At 49.6% G+C, this 22,155-nt stretch overlaps 1 protein-coding gene across 1 annotated transcript in view; it reads right to left on the minus strand.

Annotated features, from left to right (window-relative positions):
* SLC37A2 (solute carrier family 37 member 2) overlaps positions 1 to 21,403 on the minus strand; it is a gene marked incomplete at its 5' end in the record, with an annotated part of 59,006 nt that extends 37,603 nt beyond the window's left edge. The window contains 2 exon segments of the mRNA XM_084611923.1: positions 21,097 to 21,365; positions 21,368 to 21,403. Coding sequence (XP_084468049.1) covers positions 21,097 to 21,365; positions 21,368 to 21,403 — 305 coding nt within the window.
* Positions 21,404 to 22,155: the final 752 nt, after the last annotated feature.

Below are 22,155 nucleotides of genomic sequence, written 5' to 3' on the forward strand. Positions count from 1 at the left end.
GGAGGACAGTAGTTTGCCCACAGTGCTGAGAAAGGAGCAAGAGGAGATGGAGCCTCAAGGTGATGACTGAGCACCCAAAGAGGCATCAGGAAGGCCAGCTGAGGCTTGGCCTACGTACTCAGTAGAACAACGTCATTCTACTGACCTAGCCCCGGTGCAGACAGCTCTGTATCGACAGGAGAGCTTCTTGGGGAGCTGCTGACAGGAGAAGCTCTTCCATTAGCGTAGGTCAGGGGTGGGCAAACTACAGCCCGCGGGCCTGATCCGCCCATCCGGGCTTTGGATCCGGCCCGTGGGATTGCCCCCCTTGGTGCCGCAGCCCCACGCCGCTCTCAGAAGCGGCTGGCACCATGTCCCTGGGGCCCCTCTAGGCACCGCCCCCTGAAGCTCCCATTGGCCGGGAACAGGGAACCGTGGCCAATGGGAGCTTCGGGGCGGTCCCTGGAGGCACGGCAAGGGCAGCACGCGGAGCCCTGTGCCCCCCCCTTCCCCAGGGGCCACGCAGGGACGTGGTGAGGGCCCCTTCCCGGAGTGGCGTGGGGCCAGGGCAGGCAGGCAGGGAGCCTGCCCTGGCCCCGGTGCGTGCCGCTGCCACCCCAGAGCCGCTTTAGGTAAGCTGCGCCGGGCCAGAGCCTGCACCCGGAACCCCCAACTCCCTGCCCTAAGCCCCCTGCCTGCACCTCATACCCCAACTCCCTGCCCTGAGCCCCCTGCCTGCACCCCAACCCCCATGCACCCCAACCCCCTGCCCTGAGCCCCCTGCCGCACTCCCCCTGCACCCCACCCCCCTACCCTGAGCTCCCTCCTGCAGTCTGCACACCTCCTGCGCCCCTGCCCTGAGCCCCCTCCTGCACTCTGCACCCCAGCCCCCTTCCCTAAGCCCCCTCATATACCCTGCACCCCTCCTCTGCCCCAATCCCTTGCCCTGAGCCCGTTCCTGCACACCACACCCCCTCCCACACCTTGCACGCCTTCCTGCACCTCAACCCCTTGCCCTGGTCCTGCATACAATTTCCCCACCCAGATGTGGCCCTTGGCCCAAAAAGTTTGCCCAGCCCTGGTATAGGTAGTGTTTTCACTAAGTGCTACAGCGCTACAAGTGTGAACAAGCTGTGAGATACTGGACTGGATGGAGGGAGAGAGCTCAGCAGCAGAGAGGCAGATTTGAGAATCAACACAAAACACTAACATGAGGAGGTCAGTTAAAAACAGAAATTAAAAAGGTACAGCGCCAAAAGTGAAATTCCTGCAAGCTGCATGGAAACTTTTGAAAGACACCATAATAGAGGCTCAACCTAAATGTATACCCCCAAATTAAAAAACATAGTAAGAGAACCAAAAAAGTGCCACCATGGCTAAACAGTGAAGTTTAAAAAAAAAAAAAAAAACCACCATAAAAACCAGCCGCACACATGAGAGGCAAAAAGGCATCCTTTAAAAAGTGGAAGTTAAATCCTAGTGAGGAAAATAGAAAGGAGCATAAACTCTGATCAACAAAGTGTAAAAATATAATTAGGAAGGCCAAAAAAGAATTTGAAGAACAGCTTGCCAAAGACTCAAAAAGTAACAGCAAACAAAATTAAGTACATCAGAAGCAGGAAGCCTGCTAACAACCAGTGGAGCCACTGGACGATCAAAATCCTAAAAGAGCACTCAAGGACGATAAGCCCATTTTGGAGAAACCAAATGAATTAATTGCATCTGTCTTCACGGCTGAGGATGTGAGGGTCTGGCTTTGATCAGAGTACCCAAGCATCTCCCAATACTCACCAGATAAGAAACAGAGAGTCTCCTTAACACAGGGAATCTGGGGAGCCAATGGAATGGAATCAGACTGTCTGTACTAAAGGAACTTTGGCACCTCAAGCCTGAGCTTTGCCCTGACCTCCAGGCATGTTTTCCCAGGTGTGGATGCAGTTCATAGAAAGGCCTAATGTAAAATGGCATCCTCTATCCTCAGATATCTGCTCCGTGTGTGCATCAGAATCAAATCTGATTTGAGTGACAAAATAAAAGTATTTACTGCTTTTTACTTCCTATTGCTCCACAGAGCCAACAGAGCAATTGGGGGAGGGAGGGGGGGAATCTATTCCTTCTTGTGCATCAACACAATTTTTTGTGGAGTTCCAGCATCACACCTACACACGCTCCAGAAGGTTGCCCAGGAGTCTCTGAGTGCAGAACTCAGCCTATGGAACTTTTACTGCAGCTAACGCACAAAGCAATCAGTACCCACTTTGACTCCCGGATGCCAGGTGGAATTTGCAGGGCTGGCAGTTAGAAGAGCCTGCTCTGAATCTGTAGATTGAATGCATTTAGCACAGAGCCTGAGGGAAAAAGATGGGACCACCGGATGACACGCTTACTAAACACACGGTGTGACACAGGTGGAATACTCGTTCCACCAGGGCAAGTTAAAGGGCAGGGGGACATGCTACAGAAGCACCCACTCCCTACGTATACAGAAAGAGACCCAAGCACTTGGGAAGAGGGCATCTTTTGATACAGTCTCCCACAGTATTCTTGCCAGAAAATTAAAGTATGGATTGGATGAATGGACTATAAGGTGGATAGAAAGCTGGCTAGATTGTCGGGCTCAATGGGTAGTGATCAACAGCTCGATGTCTAGTTGGCAGCTGGAATCAAGCGGAGTGCCCCAGGGGTCGGTCCTTGTGCTGGTTTTGTTCAACATCTTTATTAATGATCTGGATGTTGGGATTAATTGCACCCTCAGCAAGTTCGCAGATGACACTAAACTGGAGGGAGAGGTAGTCACGCTGGAGGGTAGGGATAGGATACAGAGGGACCCAGACAACTTAGAGGATTGGGCCAAAAGAAATCTGATTAGGTTCAACAAGGACACTTAGGATGGAAGAATCCCATACACCGCTACAGGCTGGAGACCGACTGGCTAAGCAGCAATTCTACAGAAAAGGACCTCGGGATTACAGTGGATGAGAAGCTGGATATGAGTCAGTAGTGTGCCCTTCTTGCCATGAAGGCCAATGGCATATTGAGCTGTATTAGTTGGAGCACTGCCAGCAGATTGAGGGAAGTGATTATTCCCCTCTATTTGGCACTGGTGAGGAGTATTTGCATCCAGTTTTGGTCCCCCCACTACAGAAGTGATGTGGACAAATTGGAGAGAGTCCAGTGGAAGTCAACAAAAATGATTAGGGGGCTGGGGCACATGACTTACGAGGCGAGGCTGAGATAACTGGGGTTATTTGTCTGCAGAAGAGAAGAGTGAGGGGGTGGGATTTGATAGCAGCTTTCAACTACCTGAAGGGGGGGGTTCTGAAGAAGATGGATCTAGACTGTTCTCAGTGGTGGCAGATGACAGAACAAGGAGTAATGGTCTCAAGCTGCAGTGGGGGAGGTTTAGGTTGGATGTTAGGAAAAACTTTTCACCAGGAGGGTGGTGAAACACTGGAATGGGTTACCTCAGGAGGTGGTGGAATCTCCACCATTAGAGGTTTTTAAGGCCTGGCTTGACAAAGCCCTGGCTGGGATGATTTAGTTGGTGTTGGGCCTGCTTTGCGCAGAGGCAACCTTCCTGAGGAGTCGATGACCTCCTGAGGTCTCTTCCAACCCTAATATTCTATGCTTCTATGATCTAAATGCCATCTCTTGCCCTGGTTGGGTAGAGATTGTTTGCAGTGGTGTTGTAGCCATATCGGTCCCAGGATATTAAAGAGACAAGGTGTGTGAGGGCAATATCTTTTACTGGACCAACTTCTGTTGGCGAGAGAGACCAGTTTTTGAGCTTAGACAGAACTCTTCTTCGGGTCTAGGGTAGAGACTAGAACACCAGAGGGAACTCGGGCTGGATTTATCCCACATAACGACAGACCAACTGGTGCCATTTAGCGCCAACACGATCATGTTCAGAGGCTGATGCCTTAGTGCGACATTATGTTTAGAACATGTCACACTAAAGGGACCTCCTGGGCCACCAGGTCCAGTCCCTGTTATGGCAGGCAAACCTGACATGTAATCTTGTTCATAAACTGATCAAGCTCCATCTTAAAATCAGTCGGGTTTCTTGCCCCCACTGTTCCTAGTGGGAGGCTGTTCCAGACCTGCACTCCTCCAGTACTGACTAGAAACCTGCTTCTCATTTCCAGCTTCAATTTATTCCCATTTCTTCTTGTACCACATTGTCCTTCAGTTTCAATAGCTCTTCTTCCTCCTTAGAGCAGCCCCTGATGTATTTATCAAGCCCCTTCTCAGCCTGTGGTTTGCTAGATTAAACAAACCAAGCTCTTTCAGTCTCCTTTTGCAAGATAGGACACTCATGGGAATGGTGAGCCTAGCAGCCCTTCTCTGCACCTGGCCCAGTCTGGAAATTAAACAGTCAAAGTTCTAGTTCAGCAGCTGAAACTCTGGTTCCTCCAGCAACCGTTTATCAGGTGATTTAGAAACTCAAGAGTTAGAGATGAAGACCTGCTGGATCATCCAGTCCCTCTCCCAGCGCAGAAATATCCCCTATGGCATGTGTATGCGCACTGTCCTCAGTCTAGTTTTACTAGACGTTCACCACTTCCTTGGGGAAACTATTCTACAGCACAATACATCTGGCAGTCAGGGAGATTTTCCGGATACTTGGACCCACACTACAGGACTCCACCCAGGGTCAGAATGCAGGGAAGTGGACAAGTTCTACTCAATTGCCATTCATAACCCAGAGTAGGCATGGATTTCTTTCTAAAAATCATCAACCATTACATAGTCAAAAGCTGACTTTCAAACCCATCTTTATGCTTCAGAGTGTACGATGAAGAGGCAGTTCACCTATTAGATTCCTGCTCATTCATGAGATTCTAGCAACCAAAAAAAGCAACCAAGTTTGTCCAGAAAGATTTGTACTTTCCAAATTCCCATGCCCATCGCTCATGGCTCCATTAGCCTCTTTAAGAAAAAAAAAATGCACTACTGGGGACAGGAGTTAGGGGATACAGGACATTAAATGATCCTGGCAGCTCTTTCTTTTCTGGAAAGGCAGTACGGAGTTTGCTGAGCTCTACACTTCTAATACCTCCCTAGTTTTCCATGTGATTTTTTTTACAAACTATAATTATCACTGATTCATGAGTTCATTAGTTAGTTCCCTTGCACACTAAGACTCATACAATTCAGGTCACCTGATGACCTGTATGGACTCTATGACCAAGCTTAAGAGCAGACGTTTAGGAAACAAGTCATTTTGGCAGGATCTTCCTTCTTTACCACAAGATTATTTATATATCCAAAAGATCTCAACAATAAAGACAAGGAAAAAGTTCAGACGGTCATTTTGAAGTCATGAGTGTCACCCCCCACCCCCTTCTCAGGTGTTAGATAGGCCAATGTTCACCCCTCACTGAGCCACTGCACTTCTGGCAACAGTCACTTGCCTTAACTGTTTTCCCCACAAGCCTTAATGTCCACACATGTTTCACTACAGAAGCGTACATGGAAAGCCATAGATCTGTCTGCTGTATAATTAATTTTGCTGGGTGTAAACTAATTAAGGTGGTGGGATATAATTGGTTAGCTAATCCATGTTAGGATTGGTTAGTTAAATTTTAGAAGAATGATTGGTTAAGGTATAGCTAAGAATATTACTATATAAATTAGGGGCAAACAGGAAGTAAGTTGGGATTCGAAAATAAGGAAAAAAGGAACTTGTATTTAAGCTTGCTGGAAGTTCACCCCAATAAACATCGAATTGTTTGCACCTTCGGACTTCGGGTATTGTTGCTCTCTGTTCATGCGAGAAGGACCAGGGAAGTGAGTGGGTGAAGGAATAAGCCCCCCAACATCTTGGTGCCGTGACTCGGATAAGTTAAGATAAGATAAGATAGATAAGTTGCAGTTTAATAGGAGCCAATGTACAAGGAGGAGCAGCTCTCAGCATAGGGCCATACTCAGTAAGAGAAAATGCTGCAAGCAGGGGGGCCAATCAAGTGCCTTCTACCCCTATTTATGTGGGATTGGACGGAACAGAGCACCTCACAGCACGGGACGCACGTTTGTTTAAAATTCAAGAGAACAGAGCAGTTCCTGGTCATTCCATTACTCTGGACTGATCATTGCAGGGCAGTCACAGAAATCAGAGACTGAAAAGCACAATTAGTTCAACCTGTCCATCCCCCACATGTGCAGAATCGCTCCCTGCTGTATCTACCGCATTCTGACAACATATTACACTGTACATTAGAAGAAGCTTTCAGTGAATGGCCACAACACTGATCAACAGGAAAAATTCCTCCTGTGTTCTTAGCTTTTAGTGGTTCCAATAAATCCCTACATAAAGCAGCTCAAGACTTCTGTGGGGAGGGCCTAACAGCTAAGGCATCTTTCTAGACGATGTTCCAAATTAGATAGAGGGCTCTTTAGTCTAGCAGAGAATGGTACAACAGAATCCAGGGGCTGGAAGTGGAAGCTGGGCAAATGCAGGCTATAGGAATATGGAGCAATTGGTAAATTTTGTATTTATTTTTAAACAGTGAGAGTGACTAACGGCTGGAACAACCTACCCAGGGCTGTGGTGGATTCTCTACCACTAGCAGTTTAAAAAAAAAAAACCTTTTAGAAAAAAATTCCAACTTGATGTGCTTTGTTCAGCCACAGCGATTGGACTCCTAACAGGAACTAATTCAGGGAAATTCTGTGGCCTGTGTTATGAAGGTCAGACTAGATGCTCAACATTGATCACTTCTGGCCTTGAAAAAAAAAAATCAGTTTAGAAATTTAGGGAACTACTCAAAGATATGTGTAAAGGCAGCAGAAATCTGCAAGAGAATCCTCAGCTTTGACGGTGGTTCATGTGTCAGCTGTTTATCTGGAGCAGATGCCATTGAAATTAGCATATTTCCATTTCAATATTTCCCTCAGACAAAGCACAGAATGACTAAGTATGTTTCCAGTGTCACATGGGAGAAGCAGTGGAATTACTGCCTCCTTGTGACCAAGTTCCACTCAAGCCCTGCTGTGTGCACTGTATGCAGAGAAACAGGCAGGACAGGGAAGGAAAGAGTCAGAGAATATTTCCTTCTCCCAGGACCAAGCACTTAAGCGTGATGCAGGAAGGATGATCAAGAATCAGCACTCTAGTCCACCCAATTCTGCACACAGAAAAAGGGAATTTCCCTAACCTGAACAAAAAAATGGAAGTGGGGGGGGGAGGAGGGGAGGGAGGTCTAGATCAATGACATAAGTTGTCGATGTAGCTTCATCCCAGAAATAATGGCATGGAGAATACCTCGTCTGCAGAATCGCCTAATTCCATTTTCTGCTTTTCCACTTCACTAGACAAGGTCTCATTCAATTACACATTTCGTCTCTGCTCTGAGATGAGCATGAGTCCTTCCCATCCACCCACTCAAGCTTGAGAAGAGCTATATCTTTGTTCAAAAGAATTCTTTGGTTTGGCTACTTTGGACCATTCAAATGCTGGCCACTGTGCCGTCTACTTCAGGCCTGGAGAGTCAACAGTTCAGACTGAGATATCTGATTACTGGTGATCAGTACTGACCAGAGCTTTCACATTAACTACAGGAAGGAGAAGCCACCATTAGTGCATTAAACAATCTGAAGACTGAAAAACACGCAACGAATTGGCCAGCTTTACACATTCCTGACGGGCATAAGAGCCTGTCATCACTTCCCTTGTTAACTTCCAAATAAAAGTCTACATTCACACATTGAAACGAGAGTGTTTCTAGCATCCAAAGACATTTTCAGGTATGCTTTGTGCCTATAAAATCATTAAAAGTGACGCAAGACATTCAAAAAGTGAAAAAATAAATCAAAGATCCAACAAAATGAGCAAAACCCACCGCACTGGCATTATCTCCCCTAGGAAAAGTCTGTTTTTTCACAACCCTGAATGCATTGGAGAGTGCAAAAGATCAGACATGCGAGGAGACAAGCGGGTCTCAGGCTGCCTTGGGGTGATGCTGGTGTAAGATCCTTACTAAATGGTGTCTTGGCCCACCTGGTAGTCTGGTAAGGGTAACTGTCCCCATTAAAAAAAAAAATGAACATTTGCCAACAATTCTCTGTATATTTCCGCTGGTACCCCACTTATGCAGAGTCTGAGTATCTCAGATACTGCTCTGTGGTGCACGCAGGTCAGTAATGATGACTCAATTTTCAGAGGTACTGAGCACTGGCAGCTCCCATTGACTTTGGTGGGATTTGTGGGTGCCTAGCATAGATGAAGAGAAGGCCTTTGTGTGAGGGTGAGGGAGGTGGGGAGACATAGGAAACTAAGGCCCTGCTCTAGCCACTCACAGACATGACTTCAGTTTTAAACAGCTGAGGATTCTTGCCCTAGCTCCCCACATCCTCTTAGGATCTGATTCAGCATTTATGTCCCACAACGCTTCCACTGGAACAGCTGCCCTGCATAGAATGGCTAGAGACAAAACTGGGTTGAAGACGATTGTGTTGGGGGGAGAAGGGAGAGAAGATGCTGGGTCCGACGGGCTCCTCAAAGGTCAGTGTCTTAGGCAGGGATTATCTATTCCCTCATTAGCAGGGAGATATCAGTGAAAATAGTCACACCGACTTCAGCCAGGGGGGAGCGTCAGCCCCAACACAGTAGGAGCCTGTTCAGCAATTTACCAGTCCCAGGTACTTTTATCCCAAACGGAGGGCAGCACCACAGGTGTGCAGAGAGAGGGGGAAATGGACACATCCAGGGACATCATCTTCTCTTCAAGACACAAGCTGACAGTGGTTTAGTCTGCAGCTCCCTTCGGTCCCAAAGTGTCAAGATGACGAGATGTGTAAACCCATCGAGCAGATTTCACAAGGCACACTAAGTAGGTCAACTCAGTGGGCTATTAGTAATGGATAAGGGACTCCCTAGACAGGTGAGTTCTGAACAAACAGCATCACATCCTCATACCTTTCAGGGGCCGTGCTGGGCCAGAGTGTCGCAAGGATCTTGTGCTCTGTATTGAACAGGAAATTTCATCTCAAGGGGACCTTTTTAGGCAGCATGAGACAGTTAAAAGCCATGTCCTCCTCTCATTTCTGTTTGAGAAGAGCCAGGGAGAGGAAAGGGAGCAAGAAGTCAGGAATAAGTGTTAGAGCTGCCAAAGCAGTGCCACATAGCAGCCAGGCACCAGACCGCTTCTTAGCGCTGATCAGACACTGAGGAGGATCAGTGTTGCAGTACACAGAATTGACGAGTCTATATGAAGGATTAAGCACATTCAGGGGACTGTGTAAGATCCGCTACAGATGTGACACTAGTGACCAGTACAGGAGTGCCTCAGAGCTCAGCTTAGCCAGGGAACTACTGTATGCCATTGTAGCTTTTGGTTTCCTTCCCCCAGAGAATTAATCTTCTGAGCAGCTTCTGTTCTTGCCTCAAACTGGTTTCACTTCTGCTTAAGAGAGAACTGACTTAGACATAAAACACAGTTCAAGAAAATCCTGCAAAGAGAAAGCAAAGACCCTTTGGGGGAGGGGCCGAGGAGAAGGCAAGGCAGCTTCTGATGGAGGATGCACAGCGCCCTTTCCTGGAACTTGCTGCCCCTGCTCAATCTAGAATTCAGCTATTTTAGAGGAAAGAGTGAACAGTAGAGAGGGCTGAAGAGTTCTGAGAGGAAACTGCAGTCCCATGATGTGGTGAGCAACAGGAGTTAGGATCTCTCAATACAAGAGAGACCAAGGCAGACTCAGGCAAAGCATATGCAAGTCCTGTATTTGCTGGGAAAAGAGGGAACTGGAACCAAGAGGCTTTGGGACTAACACCAACCCCCCATTTCTTTGTCTGGATGAGAAGCCAGATCCTCAAGTTAAGGAGATGCCGGAGCTCTATAAAGCCTGTGCGCAAACACCAGGCTGGGAGCTCTGTCTGTAACAAATTAGTATGTGCCACACAAAGAAACCCTACTCCCACACCACACTGCATCCAAGTCATCGGGAGTCGAGTGCGGATTGCCACAAAGACTTCCAGTGGCAGGGAGGCATCAGAAGAAGCCACATTGAGGTTTGGGTAGGAGCTGATCCAAAGCCCAATAGAAAGCTTTGCACTTATTTCATTTGGCTTTGGATCAGACCTCCACAGCAGTGAGCCCAACCAACTTTATCAGTCATTACAAGTGCATCGTAAGCATGCAGTGCAGACTTCACACAGGAAAGCTAGACAACTGCACATCTCCAGAGTTGGAAATCCCTAATTTCTTTCCTCACCACAGAAACCAGATGACATAATACAGCTTTGAAAAACTTTATTATGCAAAAGAAAAATACTGCTTTCCTTTTTTCAGTAGTTTACATTTAACACAGTGCTGTACTGGATTTGTTTCTTTGTTTGGGGGGGGGAGGGGGGAAGAGAGAGAGGTTGTTTCCACTGCCTGATTGTGTACTTCCGGTTCCAAATGAGGTGTGTGGTTGACTGGTCAGTTTGTAACTCTGGTGTCATAACTCTGAGGTTCTACTGTAGAACCCTCAACATTAAATCGTGCAGTTGGAGGAGCGAGACTCAAAAGACAAGTATTAGCAGTCTAAGGTTCCCCGTGCATAGAGGCTTTGCAATGTGTTCCTCTCTTACATATCTCCTAATGCTAACAAGTGCAACTCAGATGCAGAAGCCCTAAGCATGGCTAAACTGCTATTTTAGCAGGCCAGCCTACACACTTCCACCAGTTTTAACTAGATCAAAAAAGTAGCACCTCACGAGTTTGGTATTTTGTTTGAAGACATCTCTGGGATCTTTTCGAATCTCACTGAGTTTCTGGCCTCAGTGATAGCCTATGGCAATGGAGTTCCACTGTTTAGCTGTGCACTGTGTGAAAGCATATTTCCTTTTATCAATTTTGAATTTGCTACCTTTTAATTTCATTGAATGTCTCCTTGTTCTTGTGTTACAAGACAGGGTGAACAAAAACTCCCAGTCTACCTTCTCTAGGTCATTGTTACCTTTTAGAAAGGAGACAAGAGGGGACATGATTAAAGTCAATAAAATAAGCAATCAGTCATTTCTATCTCTCTTCATATAAGAGTTTTTCCAGGCCCTTGATCATTTTCATTGCCTTCTCTAAACCCCCTCTTATTCTGCAATATCCATTTTCAGATGAAGTGAACAGTACTGCACTCAATACCCAGATGGTGCTGCACCACCGATTTATATACGGTCATTGCAATAGTTTTGCTATTATTCTCCAGCCTATTTCCTATGCATCCTAACATCTTGTTTGCTTTATTGACTGCAGCGTCTCACTGAGCAGAAGTCTCCGTTCAGCTGTCCTAAATGACACCCACATCCTTTTTCTGAGTTGATACAGTGACATAAAATAAGGTGTACAAATAGTTTATTGTTTTCCTTCCGATATGCGTTACTTTGCCTTTATCCAGGGAATGGACATCATGGCTAGTTAGGTTCCCCTATATTCCCCTACAGTTGCTTCCTCATCGCCCCCCCCCCCATTTCCAGAACATTCATTCTTACACGTGCGTGCACACACACCCCATTCAAAGGGCATTAAGGTTACTAAATCAAGCACTCAAAAGTTAGGAAATGCCAGAATTAAGGTTCCTGATGCAATCTTAATTTAGTCCCCCTGTATGTCTGCATTATGGGACAGCCTTAATTACAATTAATTGGTTCCAACTATTTCTCTCCACCAGAACTCAGAGAATGGTGATAGGTAACTGCTCCTCCTCCCTAAAGGTGGGATTCCACAAGGATCCCTACTATCCCACTCTCCTTCAATAGCTACAGGAGAGCACGGAGAGCCGCCATGGGCTCAGCTGCCCCAGGATGCCATTGACACTCTACTACCTACCTCGACGGACGGAATCACCACCACTCCTCAAGTGTCAGAATTCCAACAGGAAATGAGCTCCCCTATGAAGAGCAGCTGGCCCATGTTGAACCTAGACACGTCTGAATCAATGGTGACAAGAAAGAGGAAACACTTTGAAGAGCTAGCCAAAATGTTGTTGCTACCTTCTATAGAAAGCGCACAGCTCCGATTTGTCAGCGTGGTGGGAAGTCTTGGGGTCCTGTTTGACTCCTCACTAATGTCAGGTGACCAGGTAGCATCAGTTTCCAAAAGTGTCTTGTGAACAGAGTTCCATGCATTTGTGACCTCCAAGCAAAGTTACTTTAATTCCAAGTGCCTTTCCAGGGGCAACTGGGACTAACTGAACAAAGATACTGGGAGTGGGGGGAGACTGAGACTCAGATGGGGATCCCAGAGGGAGAGAGTAGGGCTGGCCAAAGACACTGGGACTTGGATGAGAAGCCTGAGGAGTGGGACAGGATAGGCAAGGAGAATGGAACTGGGGTATGAAGCAAATGGTGGGGAAGAGACAGGACTGGGGTAAGGACAAGTTGGAGTGGATAGGGCCGAAGAGTCTATGACCACAAAGCACACTCCCCCTCCAGAGCCAGGAATGAAATCCAAGATTCCTGAGTCACCACTCCTCTGCAGACAGCAAATATCTGTGAAATCCTGTGTGTCCTGTGAAAAGTGTGTGTCTCATTCTCCTTGAATGTTAATCGACATAGATGATTTACTATTGCCTTCAATTACTCCACTAACTTAAGGGGCATTGGTCTCTTTGATGGAGCTAAAGGTTCCAACCCTGCTGACCCGAGTCAGGAATGGCAGCCACTTTAAAATTCATAGTTTTAGAATTTAAGGACAGACGGGACCATTGGATCATCTAGGCTGTCCTATATTTCACAGGCCATTAATTTCCACCTAGATACCCCTATGTTAAGCCCAGAGACTTTAGCCTTCTGAGGACTGAAACGTTTTAGTTTAAACCATGTGCCACAGGGACAGAACAGAGAAATCAAGGCAGGTAATGTAATGCCAGAGACCCCCGCAGTAAAAGGAATTGATTAGGTGAGAGATGGCCAAATGCTCCCTGCAGGCAAACCACCTCCCATGTTGTAGAGAGGAAAGCGAAAAATCTTCAAGTCTCTGCCGAACAAAGAACATGCTGCACAGGAAACTGCTGTGGCGGCAGGGAAACCTCCTGGTGGCCACATTTGAGAAACGGTGCTCTAGACTCACAAAGCTGTGGAGTGTCCACCACAAACACTCAGAATCATTTAAGGCCAGATTTAAGCACTGTTTCTCTGAGTAGTTTTTTTTCATACCTCTAGCATTCCCGAAGGGCACATCTACACTGCAGCTGGGAGGGTGCTTCCCAGCCTGGGCAGACCGATGCACTAAACTCCTTTAAGCAAGGAGACAAGCCCCTAATCGTGGGCTCCAGTGACACAATGGGTTAGCGCACAGTACTTATGGGGGGAGGGACAGCTCAGTGGTCTGAGCATTGGCCTGCTAAACCCAGGGTTGTGAGTTCAATCCTTGAGGGGGCCATTTAGGGATCTGGGGCAAAAATTGGGGATTGGTGCTGTTTGAGCAGGGGGTGGGACTAGATGACCTCCTGAGGTCCCTTCCAACCCTGAGATTCTGTGATTCTAACTCTGCTCAAGCCAGCATGCTAAAAATAGAAATGTGGCTGTGGTGACTCAAGCTAGCCACCCAAGTGCAATTGCACCTGACCCCTGGGTACGTGTGTGGGCATCCAGCACACACAGCTGAAGGGAAAAAAGCCAGTCAATCAGCAGTACAAAAGCAGCTGGTCAATCAGAGTGGAACAAAAATTTAAGTGGGGTAGCAATACGGTTCCCCTTGGAAGCTGGCGCCCAGAGCAACTGTCCTGCTCGCCTGCCCCTAGAACCAGCCCTGCAGGTAGGTTCACTTTTTCCTCTGGACAGATGATTTTCATTCCCCTCCCTTTAACCTTCAGACCCCTTTCTAAATACATACCCCCACCTTTCTAGACTCAGTGTTCCTCGACGCTAGCCCCACCCCCACGCTTTCATTTGCCCCTTAATGCTGATGCAAGAGAAGGAGGGCACCAGCTTTCTCCTGTGAGCTGCCTCCTGGCTGGCGCACTCTGCAACAGGACAAAACACACACACTGCAGCTACCCACCACATGCCATCACCAGCGGGCTGCACAAGGGACACAGCAACAGCGGGAGAGGCTAAGAAAAATGCCAGTATAGAAGAGGCCTCTAGAACCAGAGAAACGGAGTCACCTGGCAGCTGTCCAGCAGCTGAACCCGCCCTCGCTCTCGTGTTTCGAGGCATGGGGGTAGGAGAGGCTGGCAGGCTGCACCAAGCACGGTGACTCCCCAGCCAAGCAATGGAACACAGGGCTGGCAATAGTATCACAGTAGGGGAAGGGTCACTCCTGATCACTCCTGAGGGTCCAAGGTAAGCTATTAACACCTCCACCACCGTTTGCTCATGTAAATACATAACCCTTGTAAACTGGCATCATTTGGACAAATAATTGCAATATCATAAGTGTCTGTCATTGGGATCCATCCAGCTAGGCTTCCCCTTCTGGGTTACTTCCCACACCCATTGCCCCTTTGAGGGAACGTTACCCAGGAAGCACCAGAGATGCATTCAGAGGAGCCAATATTTTTCCCTTCATTTCAGTCTGGTTCACCTGCCCCACACACTAATCTGTGGTGCAGAAATGTCAAATCTGCAGCCAGGTGAAGAACGAGCTCTGACTCCCGATGTACAAAAGCCAGGTTCACTAAATGAGGGACGTGTTTTGAGCTTCCTCTGCCTTTTTTTCCCCCCCGGTACAGGCTGAACTATATGGCACATATCACACTCGATCGAGCTGCAGTGCTGCCCATTTCCAAGAGTTTACTATGCTTAATGCATAAAATCAGTTGGACACTAGATTGAAACCCAGTACAAAAGCCCAACACATGTGAGGAGAGTCACATACTGTAAGGCCAGAAGGGACCACTGTGATCATCCAGTGTGAGCTGTTTAACACAGGCCACAGAACTTCCCCACAATAATTCCTTTTGAATTAGGACAGATCTTAAAAACGCATCCAGGCTTGATTTATAAATTGCCAGTGTCCACCACAACTCTTAGTAACCACTGGAACAACTTAATTACCCTCAACATTAAAAATCTGCACCTTATTTCCAGTCTACATTTGTCTAGCTTCAACTTCCAGCCACTAAATCACATTAGACCTTTCTCTGGTAGACTGAGGAGCCCATTATCAAAAATATATATTCCCTATATCCATACTTACAGACTGTGATCAAGTCACCCATTAACCTTCTCTTTGTTAGACTGAAGAAGCTCCCTCTATTTAGGTTATCACAATAAGGCAGGTTTTCTAATCCTTTAATCATTCTAATGGCTCTTCTCTGAACCCTCTCCATTTATCAACAACCTTCTTGAACTATTGACACTGGATCTGGACATAGTGTTCAAGTATAGTCACACCAGCGTCAAATTGAGAGGAGTGTCCTTTCTTCCTACATCTCTGCAGTTTAAAGGCCAACAGGGATATTTTAGAAAGCCATAGAAAAGCAAGAATTAAGGTGCCCAAAAGCTTGTTGCTACTCTCCATCATTCAGACTGCATTATGGTTAGTTAGTTCTTGAAGGCCCACTCAAACAGAGTGTTTGAGTGACTGTTGTGGATGATACTCCTTGGCAACAGGTTTGAGTGAGTTAGCAACATTTATGCTGCTTTGCTATGAAAGCCTGTGGCACACACATGTCCCATAGTCAGATGGCCTTACTAGCAATCAGAGCGTAACCAAGGTCAATTACATCCATTAGATGTATTTATTTCTATGGTGCTTATCCCCGTAGTGTTGGAGCTCCTCATATTTATTAATGTGACAATAATGCAGCCTTCCAGACTGCCAGTGTGCCTTGGCCCTGAGCAGGGGAGGGAGGGGAAAACAAAAACAAACAAAAGAAACCCACCTCTGTAGCTGAGAGGAAAGTGCTGTCTCCATGGCCCAGTCACTCACTAGCAGCAATGGGCCCAGTAGAGCTGAATGAATAATCAATACTCTGATTTGGTTGCCAAAAATCAAAAACCAAAACCAAACATTTTGAAATGGAATATTGAAACAATTTGTTTCAAAAATGTCAAAATAAAGCATTTTCCCTCAAAACTCTTAGTTGAATTCAACCCAAATTCACAAATAGTTGTGTTGCCCTGAAAAAGTGCATTTTTTACTATTTGCCAAAAGATTTCGCCCGGGGACAACTGATAGTATTCAGTATTGGGTCCCAGTCCAACAGGAGCTGAACCAAGACAACCCACTTGTTATGCACAGGCAGCCAGCCAGCCAGCCACGACAGACCACACGTTTGGTATGGTGATGCCAGCATGAAAGGCTCCATAGCTTTCTACCTACTTACACACTGAACCATTAACACACCATGTAATTACGTACCGTACGTATGTATGTGACAGATTCTAACCACTCGAATGCATACTTACCTCTGTCCTTGCTTTCTAAGCCCTGGTCTACACTGGGGGGCTACACAGCCAATAGCATAGCTGCAGTCGGCGGATCTTAGGTCGACTTACCCGGCCGTGAGGACGGCGGCGAGTCGACGGCTGCAGCTCCCCCGTCGACTCCGCTTCTGCCTCTCACAAGCTGGAGTTCCGGAGTCAACGGGGAGCGTGTTTGGGGATCAATTTATTGCGTCTAGACAAAACGCGGTGAATTGATCCCCGATAGATCAATCACTACCTGCCGATCCAGCGAGTAGTGAAGACCTGCCCTTAGGGACATTACAGTACATTACCATACACCAGATTTCATGACCATCCAGATACCATGGTGATGGGCACAATGAGATGATCTACTGTTTCTTTAAAATTGCATCAAGAAGTCAGGCTAGGTCAAGTGAGATGAGTGAGGGGTAGCTGGTAAGAGTCTCAGTAGAAGCTTTAAACTAAAGCAGAGCAAGACAAAAGTTGCTTTGGGAATAATGCTTCTCTTTATTGCAAAAGGGCTCCTTGCTCAGTGCTAGAAGAAAGCAATACTTTCCACGATTCTTCAGCGATCTTGTGTCTATCATGTGACAATGCCAGATTCCATGCCAATGAGGCACAAGCCACTATGCTCCCAGAAGTGATGACTCAGTATTTATACTAATAGCCGTAATGGGAACTGAAAGGTTCCAAGCCCTCGTTATGTAGAAAAAGTCACGCAGACGCTAGGACAGTCAGGTTTGTAAACAGGGTGTAAGGGAATTATCTACACTCAACCGAATGGGAACTGCACCACCACTCCGTGTGCTGCTTTGAGAGTTCATCAAAAATTACAAGGCTTCCACGGCCCGCCCCCATCTACATTTCCAAAAAGAGAGACAATATCAAAAATGGAATGTAAAAAGAGAAGACAGAAGCCCTGTGAACATTCTATTTGTGGGGACCAAGTCTCTCTCTGGAAGATCTTTGCCTATCTGGCTCAAGAGGAGTTTTCCCCCTCCCAGCCCTGCCCAATTAGAAAGGGAAATGAAAGCTGCAGACATCCATTTCTATCTCTGTAGCCCCACTAATCTTCTCATTTTCAGAGCAGGGCAGACTGAAGCCCCCTACAGAGCCTGAAGCTTAGGCCAACAAAGCCCTGAGAATTCTTCAGAGATTGGAATGCAACTCAGCAGACTAACAAGGCACCCCCTGACATATGGGCTCCATCTTCCCATACAACACAGCACAGCAATGCCCAGGGGAAGAACCTTTCTTGTAGCCAAAGACGAGAGGCCTGGGCAGGGGAGAACTAGCTATAAGAGGAGAACGGCTACAGATGAGTTGTATTTTCCTTTCAGTGTCCTGAAAAAGCCAGATAAGCTTCACTCTCACGGTTTAGTTGATATAGGAGATAAAGTGAACCTGCCTTTTACCTGTAATCTTGGCACTTTACCAGGGGGGCATCAAGTGACAGGCTTTTACAAAGCACTCTCATGAACTGCAGCGATACAATATAGCATTATAGGAAATATCGTACTACGACCATGGATACTAATGTCACTTAAAAGCCAAAGGTATGGAGTAAATGAAATACGTTTGAAGTAGAACAGGATATCTGCCGCAAACCACCCCAACAGAAGTCCCCAAAGTTTACTCTTTTATCTGAACAGAGTAACAACTGGAAGACAGGTACATTAATGTGGACAGCAAGCAGTGCAAATTATTGTATGCAAATAGACATACGGTCCAGCGAAAGCAAATCAGAGAAAACGGAGGCTGACAGTCTCTAAGATCAGCTCTGTCACTCATGTGACATTGTCAAGTCCCTTGCTAGTTGTGCCTCAGTTTCCCCATTTTTAAAATGAGCCTATTAATACTCTTTCTGCTGCAAGATTTATTAATTAGGCAATAAACTGTGGTCCTTGGATTAAATAGGAAGCATGAAATATTAAGAGCCCATGCATAACATACTACACCCTGTTCTTTGCTTCTGCTGATATATAAACCTCTGAAGTTGAACAAAGCAAACATTTTATGAGAAGTGTTATTTCACATTTAGTTTCACTGGATTTGCAGATTTTAAAGAGCCACAAAAATAATCTTAAAAACATTTGTTTCATTGCTGGCCACCAGCATTATGTTGGGGTTTCCATAGCCACACAGGGACTATCTACACAGTGACACTCAGTGCAAGTCTACACTTAAAATGCTGCAGCTGCACCACTGTAGCCTTTTAATGAAGATGGTCTACGCCGACAGGAGAGAGCTCTCCCACTGGCATAGTTAATCCACCTCCCTGAGAGGCAGTAGCTATGTCCATGGGATTTTTCACACCCCCAAGTGACATGGTTCTACCGATATAGGTCTGTAGTGTAGAGCCAACCTCAGAAAAATTAATCCAAATTAATTAAACCTGTGATCATGTAGAATCATAGAATATCAGGGTTGGAAGGGACTTCAGGTCATCTAGTCCAACCCCCTGCTCAAAAGCAGGACCAATCCCCAATTAAATCATCCCAGCCAGGGCTTTGTCAAGCCTGACCTTAAAAACCACTAAGGAAGGAGATTCCACCACCTCCCTAGGTAACGCATTCCAGTGTTTCACCACCCTCCTAGTGAAAAAGTTTTTCCTAATATCCAACCTAAACCTCCCCCACTGCAACTTGAGACCATTACTCCTCATTCTGTCATCTGGTTCCACTGAGAACAGTCTAGATCAGGGGTGGGCAAACTACAGCCCGTGGGACTGTCCTGCCCAGCCCCTGAGCTCCCAACTGGGGAGGCTAGTCCCCAGCCCCTCCCCCACTGCCCCCCCTTCCCCGCAGCCACACCACCGCACGGGCAACACGGCTTGCGCCCACCCACCTCCCAGGCTTTCAAATAAGTCCTGTCCTGCCACTCTGAGCGGCCTGGTAAGGGTAAGGCCATACCGTTTCGCAACCGCGATGTGGCCCTCGGGCCAAAAAGTTTGCCCACCCCTCGTCTAGATCCATCCTCTTTGGAACCCCCTTTCAGGTAGTTGAAAGCAGCTATCAAATCCCCCCTCATTCTTCTCTTCTGCAGACTAAATAATCCCATTCCCTCAGCCTCTCCTCATAAGTCATGTGCCCCAGCCCCCTGATCATTTTTGTTGCCCTCCGCTGGACGCTTTCCAATTTTTCCACATCCTTCTTGTTGTGTGGAGCCAAAATCTGGATACAGTACTCCAGATGAGGCCTCACCAATGCCATCAATCAATTCTGAAATGAGTGTCCTAAGGAGTTTAATGCAGTTTAACTAATCCACTTCAAATGCACAGTTTTAGGATATGTCTACACTTAAAACGCTACAGTGGCACAGCTGCACTTCTGTAGCACTTCAGTATAGACACCACCTGCGCCCCACAGGAGAGCTTCTCCCATCAGCGTAGGTAATTCACCTTCACGAGAGGTGACAGCTGATGGACAAATTCTTCCATTGAGCATAGCTACGTCTCTGAGGGGTGTGCATTTTTCACACCCCTGAGCGACAGACCTGGGTTAACCTTTTTAGTGGCCTATGTTAATTTGGATGAACTCTCCTGAGTGTAGACATACCCTAAATACCCCTGCTTCTGCCCCAAAACCCACGCAATGTTGGTCCACAAAGATACACCAGCAAGTTGCCCAGCAACTTGCCGCGGGAATTGGCGTAGACTTGGGGCAATCCATTGCTCACCATGAAATATAACAGGTGCCAACCAAGTAGGAGGAGAAAGTCCACAAATGATAAAATATACCACCCAGGGCACTTTCTGATCTGGATGATCTCCTTGTTTCAGTGACAAAGCGTCAGATGCCAGAGGGCTTGTGCATGGGGCAGGACCTGGAGTTTGTGACAGACACAATAAACTCAAGAGCCGGGAGCGCTCCTCCATCCGCACGTCTGCCAGCAAAAAAATCAACCCTGAGCAGCAGCTCAGCTCTGCGCCCCCAGCTCTTCCATGCTACCCCGCGCCCACTCCAGCCCTGGGCTCCCCCTCCTGCTCTCCCGTGCCACCCCGCGCCCACTCCAGCCCTGGGCTCCCCCTCCTGCTCTCCCGTGCCACCCCGCGCCCACTCCAGCCCTGGGCTCCCCCTCCTGCTCTCCCGTGCCACCCCGCGCCCACTCCAGCCCTGGGCTCCCCCTCCTGCTCTCCCGTGCCACCCCGCGCCCACTCCAGCCCTGGGCTCCCCCTCCTGCTCTCCCGTGCCACCCCGCGCCCACTCCAGCCCTGGGCTCCCCCTCCTGCTCTCCCGTGCCACCCCGCGCCCACTCCAGCCCTGGGCTCCCCCTCCTGCTCTCCCGTGCCACCCCGCGCCCACTCCAGCCCTGGGCTCCCCCTCCTGCTCTCCCGTGCCACCCCGCGCCCACTCCAGCCCTGGGCTCCCCCTCCTGCTCTCCCGTGCCACCCCGCGCCCACTCCAGCCCTGGGCTCCCCCTCCTGCTCTCCCGTGCCACCCCGCGCCCACTCCAGCCCTGGGCTCCCCCTCCTGCTCTCCCGTGCCACCCCGCGCCCACTCCAGCCCTGGGCTCCCCCTCCTGCTCTCCCGTGCCACCCCGCGCCCACTCCAGCCCTGGGCTCCCCCTAGAACTGCCATGTCCTCTCCCTGGCGCCCCGCTAGTCCAGCCCAGTCTTTCTGGAGCAGACAGTGCCACGGTTTGTGGGCAGATGAACCGGCTACGAGGCTCGGCGGAAGGACCAGCCCCGCTCGCCCGCCGGAGTCCCCACGGGCGGTGCCCCGGCCCGGCCGGGCATCGCAGCGCCGCTGGTGCCCTGCAGCCGGCCCGGCTCTTACCAGCTGTCCCGGGGCAGAGCCCGGATGACGCGAATCCCGGGAGCCAGCGAGGATCTCATGGTGCCGGGCGCGGGGAGCGGCGAGCTCGGCTGCAGGCCCGCAGGGCGCTGCCATTTAAATGCCCCGCTGGAGGCCGGACGCCGGGCACATGCTGCTGGGTCAGCCCCGTTCCCCGCCCCGCCGGTCACATGCTGCGGCCGCGGCGGGGCCCGGTTCGGGTCCCCGCCTCCTGCGTCCCGGCTCCGCTCCAGGGCCCGCCCGGCGCTGTGTGCTGGGGCTGCGGCTCGGCGCTCCTCCCTGCCCGCATCCCTGCGCCTCCCCGTGCGCCCCCTCCCCGCCCGCATCCGCCGTGCGCCCTCCCCGCGCCTCCCCCTGCGCCTCCCCTCCTCCCATCCGCCGTGCGCCCCTCCCCGCGCCCCCTCCCGTGCGCCCCTCCCCTCCCGCCTCTGCCCCCCTCCCTGCGCCCCCTCCCCGCCCGCATCCGCCGTGCGACCTCCCCGCGCCTCCCCTCCCGCCTCAGCCCCCCTCCTCCCATCCGCCGTGCGCCCCTCCCTGCGCCCCCTCCCCGTGCGCCCTCCCCGCCCGCATCCGCCGTGCGCCCTCCCCGCGCCCCCTCCCCGTGCGCCCTCCCCGCCCGCATCCGCCGTGCGCCCTCCCCGCGCCTCCCCCTGCGCCTCCCATCCGCCGTGCGCCCTCCCCGCGCCTCCCCTCCCGCCTCAGCCCCCCTCCTCCCATCCGCCGTGCGCCCCTCCCTGCGCCCCCTCCCCGTGCGCCCCTCCCCTCCCGCCTCTGCCCCCTCCCTGCGCCCCCTCCCCGCCCGCATCCGCCGTGCGCCCTCCCCGCGCCTCCCCCTGCGCCTCCCCTCCCGCCTCCCATCCGCCGTGCGCCCTCCCCGCGCCTCCCCCTGCGCCTCCCCTCCTCCCATCCGCCGTGCGCCCCTCCCTGCGCCCCCTCCCCGTGCGCCCCTCCCTTCCCGCCTCTGCCCCCTCCCTGCGCCCCCTCCCCGCCCGCATCCGCCGTGCGCCCTCCCCGCGCCTCCCCCTGCGCCTCCCCTCCCGC

Source organism: Lepidochelys olivacea (genome assembly GCF_965140295.1).
Source record: "Lepidochelys olivacea isolate rLepOli2 genome assembly, chromosome: 22".
NCBI classification, from domain to species: Eukaryota; Metazoa; Chordata; order Testudines; family Cheloniidae; genus Lepidochelys; species Lepidochelys olivacea.